The 11,946-nt window shown below is 37.2% G+C and overlaps 1 protein-coding gene across 4 annotated transcripts in view; it reads right to left on the reverse strand.

The window, feature by feature from the left end:
- CD109 (CD109 molecule) overlaps positions 1–11,946 on the reverse strand; it is a 183,488-nt gene that overhangs the window by 91,063 nt on the left and 80,479 nt on the right. For all 4 annotated transcript variants that reach the window (XM_069067023.1, XM_069067021.1, XM_069067022.1 and 1 more), the window contains exon 7: positions 9,279–9,363. In XM_069067023.1, coding sequence (XP_068923124.1) covers positions 9,279–9,363 — 85 coding nt within the window. The remainder of the gene's footprint in view (positions 1–9,278; positions 9,364–11,946) is intronic.

Genomic DNA, 11,946 nt, shown 5'->3' on the forward strand with positions numbered 1-11,946 from the left:
ATGGCAAAGTAAACTCTAGCTGCTCCGATTCCCCCTCCCTGACCTAGAAAACCCAGAGATAAATGTCTCACCCAGAGTAAAATCCTGAAATAGAGGAAGTAGCCTCAGGATCAGGAGTCACTGAGAAAGGGTGTAGCTGACTCAGTAAGGAGTCTGAAGTGAAGGGCAGGAGGGGTCCCAACAAGCCCTACCTCACCTGACCAGCAAGAGCTCCCAAAGCCCAGGGGTTGGAGCCAGCAAGTACAAATAACAGAAGCCCAGATGGACCTCTCAGCACTACCAGGGGAATCTGCAGACACCAGCTGCTGAGTCTGCCTGAGCTGTAGCCCAGGGGCACAGAGGTGGAATGTGAAGTGGCCAGACCACCCCTCCCCCACAGGTTACTCTGTGAACCTCAGGGTAACTCAGGGGAAACACCGAGAATCCTGGCCTTGGCCTCAGTCTAGATACCCAGAGGCTACTGCACAGAAAGTCAACAACCAGGCCCTTAGCGCCCAGCCTGAGAAATTAGGAAATAGGAAATCAAAATGGGAAAGAAGGAAGCTGAGAAGAAGGGGAAGGCAAGAAAATTGACCCGAGCTTATTATAGGGAGCAAGAACAACCAAATACAGAGGACAACATGGATTCTGTACTCACACCTGAGACGAAAGAAGGAAATATGAAATGGTCTCAAGCCCAAAAAGCATTCTTGGAGGAGCTCAAGAAAGATTTTGAAAGCCAAATTAGAGAGGTAGAAGATAAATTTAAATCTACAACAACCAAATTGGGAAAAAAGTCTCACTGAAAAAAACAAATCCTTAAAAAGTAAAATTTGTGAACTGGGACAAGAGGTTCAAAATCTAACTGGAGAAAACACCTCCCTAAAAAAGGACCTTCAAAAACTAACCAAAGAAAATAATTCACTAAAAATTAGAATCAGTCAAATCGAAGCTCAGGACTCTATGATGCACCAAGGGTCAATCAAGCAAAACATGAAGACTAAAAAATTAGAAGAAAGTATAAAATATCTCACTGGAAAAACAACTGACCTGGAGAACAGATCCAGGAGAGATAACCTAAGAATTATTGGTCTACCAGAAAGCCATGATGAAAAAAGCAGCCTGGACAAGATCCTCCAAGACATTGTCAAAGAAAACTGTCCTGAAGTCCTAGAATCAGAAGGTAAAACAGTTATCGAAAGAATTCACTGGACTCCTCCTGAAAGAGATCCCAAATTGAAAACTCCAAGAAATATGGTAACCAAATTCCAGAATTACAAAGTTAAGGAGAAAACACAGAAAGCAGCCAAAAAAGAAACAATTCAAATATCATGGAACTACAGTCAGGATTACACAGGACCTAGAAGCTTCTACATTAAAAGATCGGAGGGATTGGAATTTGATATTTCATAAGGCAAAAGAGCTAGGACTGCAACCAAGGATCAACTACCCGGCAAATCTGAGCTTAATCTTTCAGGCAAGGAGATGGTGATTTAATTAAATAAGGGACTTCCAGACTTTCCTGATGAAAAAGCCAGAGCTCAATGGAAAATTTGATCTCCAATTACAAGACTCAAGAAAGACATAAAAAGGTAAACAAGGAAAACACATACACACATGCATACATGCACATAACTTGGGATGCAATAAGAACAAACTGTTTACATCCCTGTATGAGAAGCTAATACCTGTCAATGTTGAAATTTATTTGATTATCACAACCTTTAAAAGGGATATACATAGATAGATGGTGTGGGTATAAATGAACTAATGTGATGATAAAAAAAAAAAACTTATTAAGGTGTTCAAAGGAACTATAATGGGATAAAAGGAAAGGATGAGGCAGAAAAAGATAAATTATGCCATACAAAGAGGCATAAAGACATACTATAGTAGAGGGGAAGGAGAGAGGGAGATGAACATCATTTGAACATTATTCTCATTGGTTCTAGTTCAAAGAGGGATCAACATAGTCAATTAATTTTAAGATTCTAAAGTGAAAAGACACAAAAACTCATTATAATAGAGGAAAAGGTGGGAGGGAGAAGAGCACTATATGAAATTTACTCTCATTGTTTGGGGGTCAAAGAGGGAATAATAACATACTCCGATAAGTATAAAAATCCATTGTGCCCTATAGGCAGTAGGAGGGGTCAGGTGGAGATGAGAAGGGGGGCAGGGATTTAGAAGGGAGAGAAATAGTAGTAAGGGGAAAGAGTAGGTAAAGAAGGGGGAGCTTAGAGGGAGAGAATACTGAGATAGGCAGTGGTCAAAAGGAAAACCTTCAAGGAGGGGAAGGGAGGAAGAAACAAAAACATAAACAGGGAAGGGAATAGGATGGAGTGAAAGAGACAGATAGTAATCATTATTGTGAATGTGAATGGGATGAACTGTCGCATAAAACGGAGGCAGATAGGAGAATGGATTAAAAACCATAATACTGCAATATGCTGTTGTGATAGTAATGGCAATTAAAGATTCCCCTGTATTGGCTTGGTTTTCAAACTGATTGTGTTAAAACCCAGAGCTTGTTAATCCCACCTGTGGGATGGACTTGTTGATGTGAAAAGAAAGTCCTGAACTGGGAGGAGCTGGTGACGTAGATTTGGAGAGACAAGAGAGAAGCAGAAGAACTTTCTTTTTGGAAGCAGCACCTCGTGGAGGCAGAGAGAGAGACTGAGAGGATTGAATTGCCCTGGACTTTTGAGACCTGCCCCCTGAGCTGCCAAGGACTGAGGAGACATGGCTGTTTTGCTGGTACTTTGTCTATCTGTTTTGATGTTGTTTTGCCAGATTTGTCCACTGGTGAAAGACTGTCCTGTTGAAGAAGTCCTGGAACCTGGCTGTTGGCTAAGAAGCCCTGAGACTGTCCTGCAGACAGAGAGTGAATACTGTCCACTGGTGAAGGACAGTGCTGTTGTTGCAGGGGTCTGGGAACCTTTCTGTTGGTTCAGAAGCCCTGAAGAAGGATTTTCTTGTTATATGTTTACAGAAATCCTAGGAGAGGGTTTTGCTAATGTTTTCAGGGGTTCTAGGACTGTTCTACAGACAGAGGATGAATTAATGAAGGGACTGGCAATGTATCTTGTGGCCTTGCTAAGCCTTGTCTCCCCAGGAACTAAGATTGCTGAGAACTTGCCTCCTGTCAAGATTAAGAAAAGACCTCCATTTGGGTATTAGGTGCTGTGCTTAAACTTGATGTAACTCTGGGGTAGATTCAATTGTGATCCAGGGGTGGGGAACTTTTGACCTTTTTGTGTTCTATGGTTGAGCAAATGAATGTATTTTACTTATGTTTGGAAACTAATCTCCATTTGAGAAGAGGGGCTTTGTGGTGGACTAAATGAAGGTATAGCCTAGGGGTGGAGAAGTATTTAGACCAGAAACTTTGTAATTGATCGAATGATTGGAAGGTCCTGGGGTGGGGTAGTCCTTGGAGATTATTTAATCACGTTTAGTAAATGCTGTATTTGGAATGATGTCATGTTTTGACCTTCTCTGTTTTTGGTTTGTCACTGAATAAAATGGAGAGCACCTATGCTGGTATTTTGAACCTTGGGAAGTTGCCTTTCCTTGATATTACATTACAGCTGTCTACAAGAAACACATTTGAAACAAGGGGATACACACTGAGTAAGCATAAAAGGTGTGAATAGAATATATTATGCTTCAGCTAAAGTAAAAAGAGCAATTCTTATCTCAGATAAAGCAAAAACAGATCTAATTAAAAGAGAGAAGGAAGGAAACTATATCCTGCTAAAAGGCACCATCGAGAATAAAGCAATATAATTACTTAATATATATGCACCAAATGGTATAGCATACAAATTCCTAGAGGAGAAGTTAAGGGAATTAGAGAAAGAAACAGATAGCAATACTATACTAGTGGGGGACCTCAATCTCCCCCTTTCTGAACTTGATAACTCTAACCTCAAAATAAACAAGAAAGAAGTTAAGGAGGTGAATAGAATTTTAGAGAGGCTAGATATGATAGATCTCTGGAGAAAACTGAAGGGGGATGAAAAGGAATATACCTTCTTCTCAGTGGTACATAGCACATACACAAAAATCAACCACATACGAGGGCATAAAAACCTCACAATTCAGTGTAGAAAGGCAGAAATATTAAATGCATCATTCTCAGATCATGATGCAATAAAAATCATATGCAATAAAAGGCCATGGAAAGATAGACTAAAAAATAATTGGAAACTAAACAATTTAATCCTAAAGAATGAGAGGGTCAAACAAGAAATTATAGAAACAATCGGTAACTTCATTCAAGAGAATGATAATAATGAGACAACATACCAAAATTTGTGGGATGCAGCAAAGGCAGTTCTTAAGGGAATTTTTATATCCCTGAGTGCATACATGAATAAATTAGATAAAAGGGAGGTCAATGAATTGGGCATGCAATTGAAAAAGCTAGAAAAAGAACAAACTGAAAATCCCCAATTAAATACTAAATTAGAAATAATGAAAACCAAAGGAGAGATTAATAAAATTAAAATTAATAAAACTATTGAATTAATAAATAAACCTAAGAGATGGTTTTATGAAAAAAACAACAAAATTTATAGACCCTTAGTCAATATGATTTAAAAAAAACAAAAGAAGAAAACCAAATTATGAATATCAAAAATGAAAAGGGTGAATCTACCTCCAATGAAGAGGAAATTAAAACAATAATTAGGAATTATTTTTCCCAATTGTATGCACAAAAATTTGACAATCTTAGTGAAATGGATGAATATTTACAAAAATATAAATTGTCCAGATTAACTGAAGAAGAAGTAAATTACTTAAACAACCCCATCTCAGAAAAAGAAATTGAACAAGTCATCAGTGAAGTCCCTAGGAAAAAATCTCCAGGGCCAGATGGATTTACTACCAAATTCTATCAAACATTTAAGGAAAAATTGATTCCAATACTTTACAAACTATTTGGGAAAATTAGTGAAGAAGGAGTCCTAGCAAATTCTTTTTATTAACCAAATATAGTACTGATCCCTAAATCAGGCAGCGATAAAACAGAGAAAGAAAATTATAGACCAATTTCCCTCATGAATATAGATGCAAAAATTTTAAATAAAATATTAGCAAAAAGACTACAGCAACTTATCACAAGAATAATAGACTTTTATCAGGTAGGATTTATTCCAGGAATGCAAGGATGGTTTAATATTAGGAAGACTATCAGTATAATTGATCATATCAACAATAAAACTAGCAGAAACCACATGATTATCTCAGTAGATGCAGAAAAGGCTTTTGACAATATACAACATCAATTCCTATTATAAACACTAGAAAGTACAGGAATAAATGGAGCCTTCCTTAAAATAATAAGTAGCATCTATTTAAAGCTATCAGCAAGTATTATATGTAATGGGGATAAGCTAGAAGCATTTCCAATAAGATTGGGGTGAAACAAGGGTGTCCACTATCATCCCTCTTATTCAATCTGGTACTAGAAATGTTAGCAGTAGCAATTAGAGAAGAAAAAGAAATCAAAGGAATCAAATTAGGCAAAGAAGAGACCAAGCAATTACTCTTTGCAGATGATATGATGATATACTCAGAGAATCCTAGAGAATCAAGTAAAAAAAACTTTGAGACAATAAATTAATTTGGCGAAGTTGCAGAATATAAAATAAACCCACATAAATCCTCAGCATTCCTGTATATTTCTAATGAAATCCAACAGCAAGAGATAGAAAGAGAAATCCCATTTAAAGTTACTGTAGACATTATAAAATATTTGGGAATCTACCCACCAAAAAAAACCCATGACCTATATGAACACAACTACAAAACACTTTTGACACAAATAAAGTCAGAATCTAACTAATTGGAAAAACATCAATTGTTCATGGATGGGTCAAGCTAATATAATAAAAATGATAATTTTACCTAAATTAAATTACATATTTAGTGCCATACCAATCTATTTACCAAAAAAAAAAATACTTTTTAAAACTAGAAAAAATAGTAACAAAATTTATTTGGAAAAACAAAAGATCCAGAATATCAAGGCAATTAATGAAAAGAAAGGATAGGGAAGGTGGACTAGCTATACCAGATTTTAATCTGTATTATAAAGCAGCATTACTTGGTGCTGGCTGAGGAATAGAGCAGTGGATCAGTGGAATAGATTAGGAACACAAGACTCAGCAGTCAATGACTATAGTAATTTACTATTTGATAAACCCAAAGACCCCAATTTTGGGGATAAGAACTCACCATTTGATGAAAACTGCTGGGAAAACTAGAATAATATGGCAGAAACTGGGCACAGACCATTATCTAACACCATGTACCAAAATCAGGTCTAAATGGGTGCATGATCTAGGCATAAAGGCTGATACAGTAAGCAGTCTGGGAAAGCAAGGAATAGTTTAGCTGTCAGATTTATAAAGAGGGGAAGACTATATGACCAAACAAAAATAGAGAGCATTATAAAATGCAAAATGGATAATTCTGATTACATGAAATTGAAAAGCTTCTGTACAAACAAAGCCAATGTAACCAAGATTAAGAAGGAAGTGGAAATTGGAAAAGAATTTTTACAACCAATGTCTCTGATAAAGACCTCATTTCTAAAACATACAGAGAACTGAGTCAAATCTATAATACAAGTCATTCCCCAATTGATAAACGGTCAAAGGATATGAACAGGCAGTTTTCAGAGGAAGAAATTAAAGATATCTATAAGCATATGAAAAAATGCTCTAAATCACTATTGATTAGAGAAATGCAAATCAAAACAACTCTGAGGTACCACATCTCACTGGTCAGATTGGCTAAGATGACAAAACAGGAAAATGACAAATGCTGAAGACGTGGACAAACTGGAACACTAATGCATTGTTGGTAGAGTTGTGAACTGATTCAACCATTCTGGAGAGCAATCTGGAACTATGCCCAGGCTATAAATATTTTCATACCCTTTGACCCAGCAATACCACTTCTAGGGTTGTATCCCAAAGAGATCATAGAATTGGGAGGAAGACCCATATGTACAAAAATATTTATAGCAGCTCTTTTTGTGGTGGCAAAGAATTGGAAATTAAGGGGATGCCCATCAATTGGGGAATGGCTAAACAAGCTGTGGTATATGAATGTAATGTAATACTATTATGCTATAAGAAATGAGGAGCAGACGGTCTTCATATTTACCTGGAGAGGCTTATACAAACTGATGCTGAAGAAGAGCAGAACCAGGAGAAATCTGCACACAGTTACAGACACAATGTATGTGTGACGACCAACTTTGATAGACTGGACTCTTTTCAGCAATGCAGGGTTATAAGTCAACTCCAAAAGACTCATGGTCAGAGAAAGAACTAGAAAGAACAGAGTTTGAATGCAGATTGAAGCAAACTGCCTGCTCTCTTTCTTTTTCTTTTTTGGTCTTGTTTCCTCTTTCCCATTGTTCATTCCATCCAATACGATCCCTCTTTATAATCTGACTAATGTCTAATGTGAAAGTATTTGCAGATCCTATACTTGATTGTATGCTGCCTTGGCAGGGGGGGGGGAAAGGAGGGAAGGGGAGAAAATTTGAAACTCAAGGAATTGTGGAACTGAATCTTGTAAACTAAAAGTAAGCAAACAAATTAATAAAGACCAAAAAATTAAAAAAAAAAAAAGACCAAAGAGAATTGCCAGCAAACTCCTATTCTTGTAATGCAAAAAAAAAGAGAGCCAGAAGTTGAGGGACATTCAGAGATATGTCAAAGGGTAATAATCAGCATAAACTCCTGTGAATGGCACTTATAACCAGTAGGATCTCAGTCTGAGCAAGTCAGAGCAGCAGATGACTTAGAGAGGTAATCATCCCCAAAAGGTCACCACACCAAGAGATAGGGCCAGACAATACACACCTTGGGATTCAGAGACATAGCAGGAGACAGTGCCAAAACAGGAATGAGTTCTGGAAGCCTTTCAAAGGCCCTAAAGCCAATACTCCTCTCAGAGCCAAAGCAGGACATGGGGCCAGTTCACACCCTGCACACCCACACAAGATTACTTACAGGAAGCCTGATAATAGCACAATCTTCCAACATCCAATTGGGACCTGTGAGAGTCAAAGCAAGGGAAAGAGGTAGTTTTCAGCTGGAGGATATAGAAAGAAAAGGAGCCAAAGACAAGATCAAGACCAACACCTGAACTGGGTCGCCAGGAGATGGAAGCAGAAGCCAGGGACTGTGGCAAAGGGAGGCAGAGTCCCAGACACCCCATCCATTGCTGAATCAGTAACCACATATAGGACAAAACAGGACCTGCCTCCCCATCTGGGAGTATGGGAGAAGCCAGGGCCTGGATCTGGCACAACATTCTAGAGCAAAAACTGAGGTTGAAAATATAAGTAAAAAGAAGAAAACTCTAAACAAACACAATGAGGAAATATTATCATTTTAAAGAATCCCAAGAGGTAAAACGAGAAGAGACTAACTTCAAAACAATCACAAGCAGGGCCTCAAAGAAAATAATGACTTGGACAACTGTGAAGGACTAATGATGAAAAATGCTATCCCCAGAGAAAGAAATGATGGTGTCTGAATACAAATTGAAGCATACTTTTTTAACTTTCTTTATTTTTCTTGAGGTTTTTTTTGGTCTATGGTTTCTTTCACAACATGACTATTATGGGTATGTTTTGCCTGACTACACATGTATAACTATATTGAATAGTTTGTCTTCTCAATGAGGGAGAAGGGAGGGAGGAAGAGAATTTGGAACTCAAAGTTTTAAAAACAAATGTTAAAATTTGTTTTTACATGTAACTGGGAAAAAATAAAATACTAAATAAATAAAAAGAAGAATTAGGAGAAAATAATGACTTGGACACAGGACTCCAAGAAATGAAGAAATGAAGCAAAAGATAAAAAATGACATTAAGCTTTTGGAGAAAAAATTAGAAATAAACATAGAACAGAATGTAAAAAAACCTTACCCATGCCCTGAAGAACAGAATGAAGAAAACAAAACAAGAAAGACAAAGGCAAAAGACTGATCATTTAGAAGAACATATGAAGATATTCACTATGAAAAACAACTGACCTGGAAAACAAAGTCTATACTTTAGAATCATTAAAGTCCTCCAAAACCATGAAAAAACAAAAAAACTTGTATGCCATATTTCAAAAATATCACAAAATTAAACTGGCCAGATTCTATTAGAACCATAAAAAATTAAAAACACCCAGAAATATCACAGCTAAAATCGAGAACTTATAAGGAGAGAGACAGAGACAGAGTCAGAGAAAGAAAGAATAACACATAATACTTACTTTGCAATGACTGTGCCATTTAAACTTTTGTAATTCAAGGAATAATATAAAGGTGTCTGGAGAGTAACTTCAAATTTGGGTAACACTGAAAAAGAAATATAAGCCTAAAATTATTAAAATTCCATTGATTCCATTACAAAGAATAGCTTTTAAAGATATCTGATCAATGCAATGGCCAACCATGATTCCAAAGGACTGATAATGAAGCATGATGATGAATTATCTGATAGAAAGATGATGAACTGAGAGTAAAGAATAAATAAAAGTTTTTTTGGACATAGCCAATGAGGGAATTTTCTTTGCTTGATTATGCATAATTGTTACAAGAGTTTTATTGTGTGTGTGTGTTGTTTTTTTTAACGGGGACAGGAAAAAGAGTTATAAAATATATTCTTGCTGTTTGGAAAGTGAATCCACTTTAGCTCAATTAGACAGAAATAACAATGTCTTAACACTGGAAATAATAATTATATATATTTTTAAAAGAATTTCCATAACAAAAACCACTGTTCCATGAAGGAGAATCCATGACCTTCTAAAGCAGCCCAGTTCACTTTGAGATAGCTCTAATTCTTACAAACTCTTTCCTTACACCAATACTATTTTAATTCTTTGCAACTGACACTCACTCTCCCTGGTTCTGCCCTCTGGAACCAAATGAACAAGTACCCTATTTGTGCTGTCTCCCTCTGATAAAATATAAGCTCTTTGGAGGGAGACATTATCTTTTGTACTTATATCTTCACATAGCACAGTGTCTGCATATCTTAAGTGCTTAATAAATGCCTTTTCATTCATTCATTCAAATGAATGTTAGCTTCTATAACAACAACACTACTTGCAGCTGCTATAGAAGTGTAAGACCAATAGCACACAGGAGGGGCTGCTAGTATAGGTTCTTTGATCTGCTTTTCTGAAAGAAAGCAATTCAAAAGGAGTCAACAATCTTACTTTAATCAAACATATATCATTTACTTAGTTCAGGGGGAAAAGTCAGCACCCTGAACTTCAGAGAAAATACAAACCGAAATTACAAGCAGAAATAATAGCATAAAGACCAACAGACAGGGCTTCTAACCATCTGACCAAATAATATATGCATCACTCATCAACAGATCCAACTGGCTGACCACTACGTACATAAATACATAGTTACCAGAGAGAGAAGCACCAACATCTGGGTTCTCAAAGCTGGGGGACTCCTTAACGGCTACCAAGAGTGTCATCTGGCTATATCACTCAAACACTTCCAATTGAGTAAGCCCCAAAGCAAAATGATAACTTCAAAGTATATATACACTTCTTCAGGGTCAGAGGGCATCATAACTCTAGTGACCCACTGCCTAATTACAAAGTAACAAAAGGTTTGGGCTTTCCTGAAAAACAAGTCTTCCCTAATTAAGCTTTTCTTCTTGGGCTCCACGTGAGGACTATTAATGGGCAGGGAAGATCTTCAACTCCCATTAACATCACAGCTACATAATTGGCCAATCATATGCCAAAGCCTTTATAAAGTACTTTTTCTCCCTCTCAGAACAATAAAATTCTTTAATCAGTTTAAAATCATTAAACTTCAAGACCTATCAAGTCATGTCACCTAATTTAAAGGCTTAGTTGTATATTAAGAATTTCACTTTATGTTTTCACCAAATTACCTTCCCATCTTCAGATGAATTATTTTCTCCCTGATTTTGCTTTCTAGAAAAGCAAGAAAGCACTGGAGTCTACCAGAAATCCTATTAAAGTAGCATGCTGCTGATAAGGAAGCAGAAAAATGAAGAAGACTTGCCTCATCTCTTATGATGTAGGGTATCTTGGGCTCCTAATATTCAATCAACAAGCATTTATTAAGCACCTACTATTTGCCAAGCATTAAACTAAATAATGGAAATATAAGACAAAAATTAAGCAGACCCTGCCATGACAGAGCTCCTTTCTATCATATGTGTTAATGTTATGTATGCAAGGGATCAGGAACACCTGGTATTCCAAATGTGGGGGCCAGCTGTCATCATGCCCTATTCTTCATCACCATCAAGATTCTCTAAAACCTCAAGAGTTAGGATATTTAGGACACTCGAGTTACAAACCAATAAAGAAAACTTGACTTCTTTGACCTTACCTCTGGCTCATATCAGCATCCCTACCTTGCCTACCACATCCCAACCTCACTCCCTCCAATAATAGGCTCTTCAAACAGGAAGGGGGAGACATTTTTTTAAAAAGGTTACCAACCCGGGCAGCCAGGTGGCTCAGCGAGTAAGAGCACTGGCCCCCATGTTGGGATGACCTGGGGAATCAAATCTGGGCTCAGATACTTAGCACCACACCCAGAAATAACTGGCTGTGTAACCTTGAGCAAGTTACTTAACCCCAATTGCATTAAAAAAAAAAGTTACCAACCCCCATTCTGGGACTTGGAGTTGCCATACAAATAGTCATGAGAATGTAGAATGCTCAAGGCCCCAAATAATGGATACAACTTCCTCCACTCCCCAATTTCTATTGTTTGAAAAAGAAATAATCACAAAAGATACAGACCAAAAATTTGTAATTAATGGTTCTCTTTCCATCCCACCACTACCCCATTCCTAACTCCTTCTACTACCAATATAACAATAAATTCACCTTTCCCCCCCCCCCCCCCCCCCCCCCCCCCCCCCCCCCT

The sequence above is a fragment of the Petaurus breviceps genome, unplaced genomic scaffold (assembly GCF_028583685.1).
Source record: "Petaurus breviceps papuanus isolate PSGF00001 unplaced genomic scaffold, PetGlider_PUasm1.0 90734, whole genome shotgun sequence".
NCBI classification, from domain to species: Eukaryota; Metazoa; Chordata; class Mammalia; order Diprotodontia; family Petauridae; genus Petaurus; species Petaurus breviceps.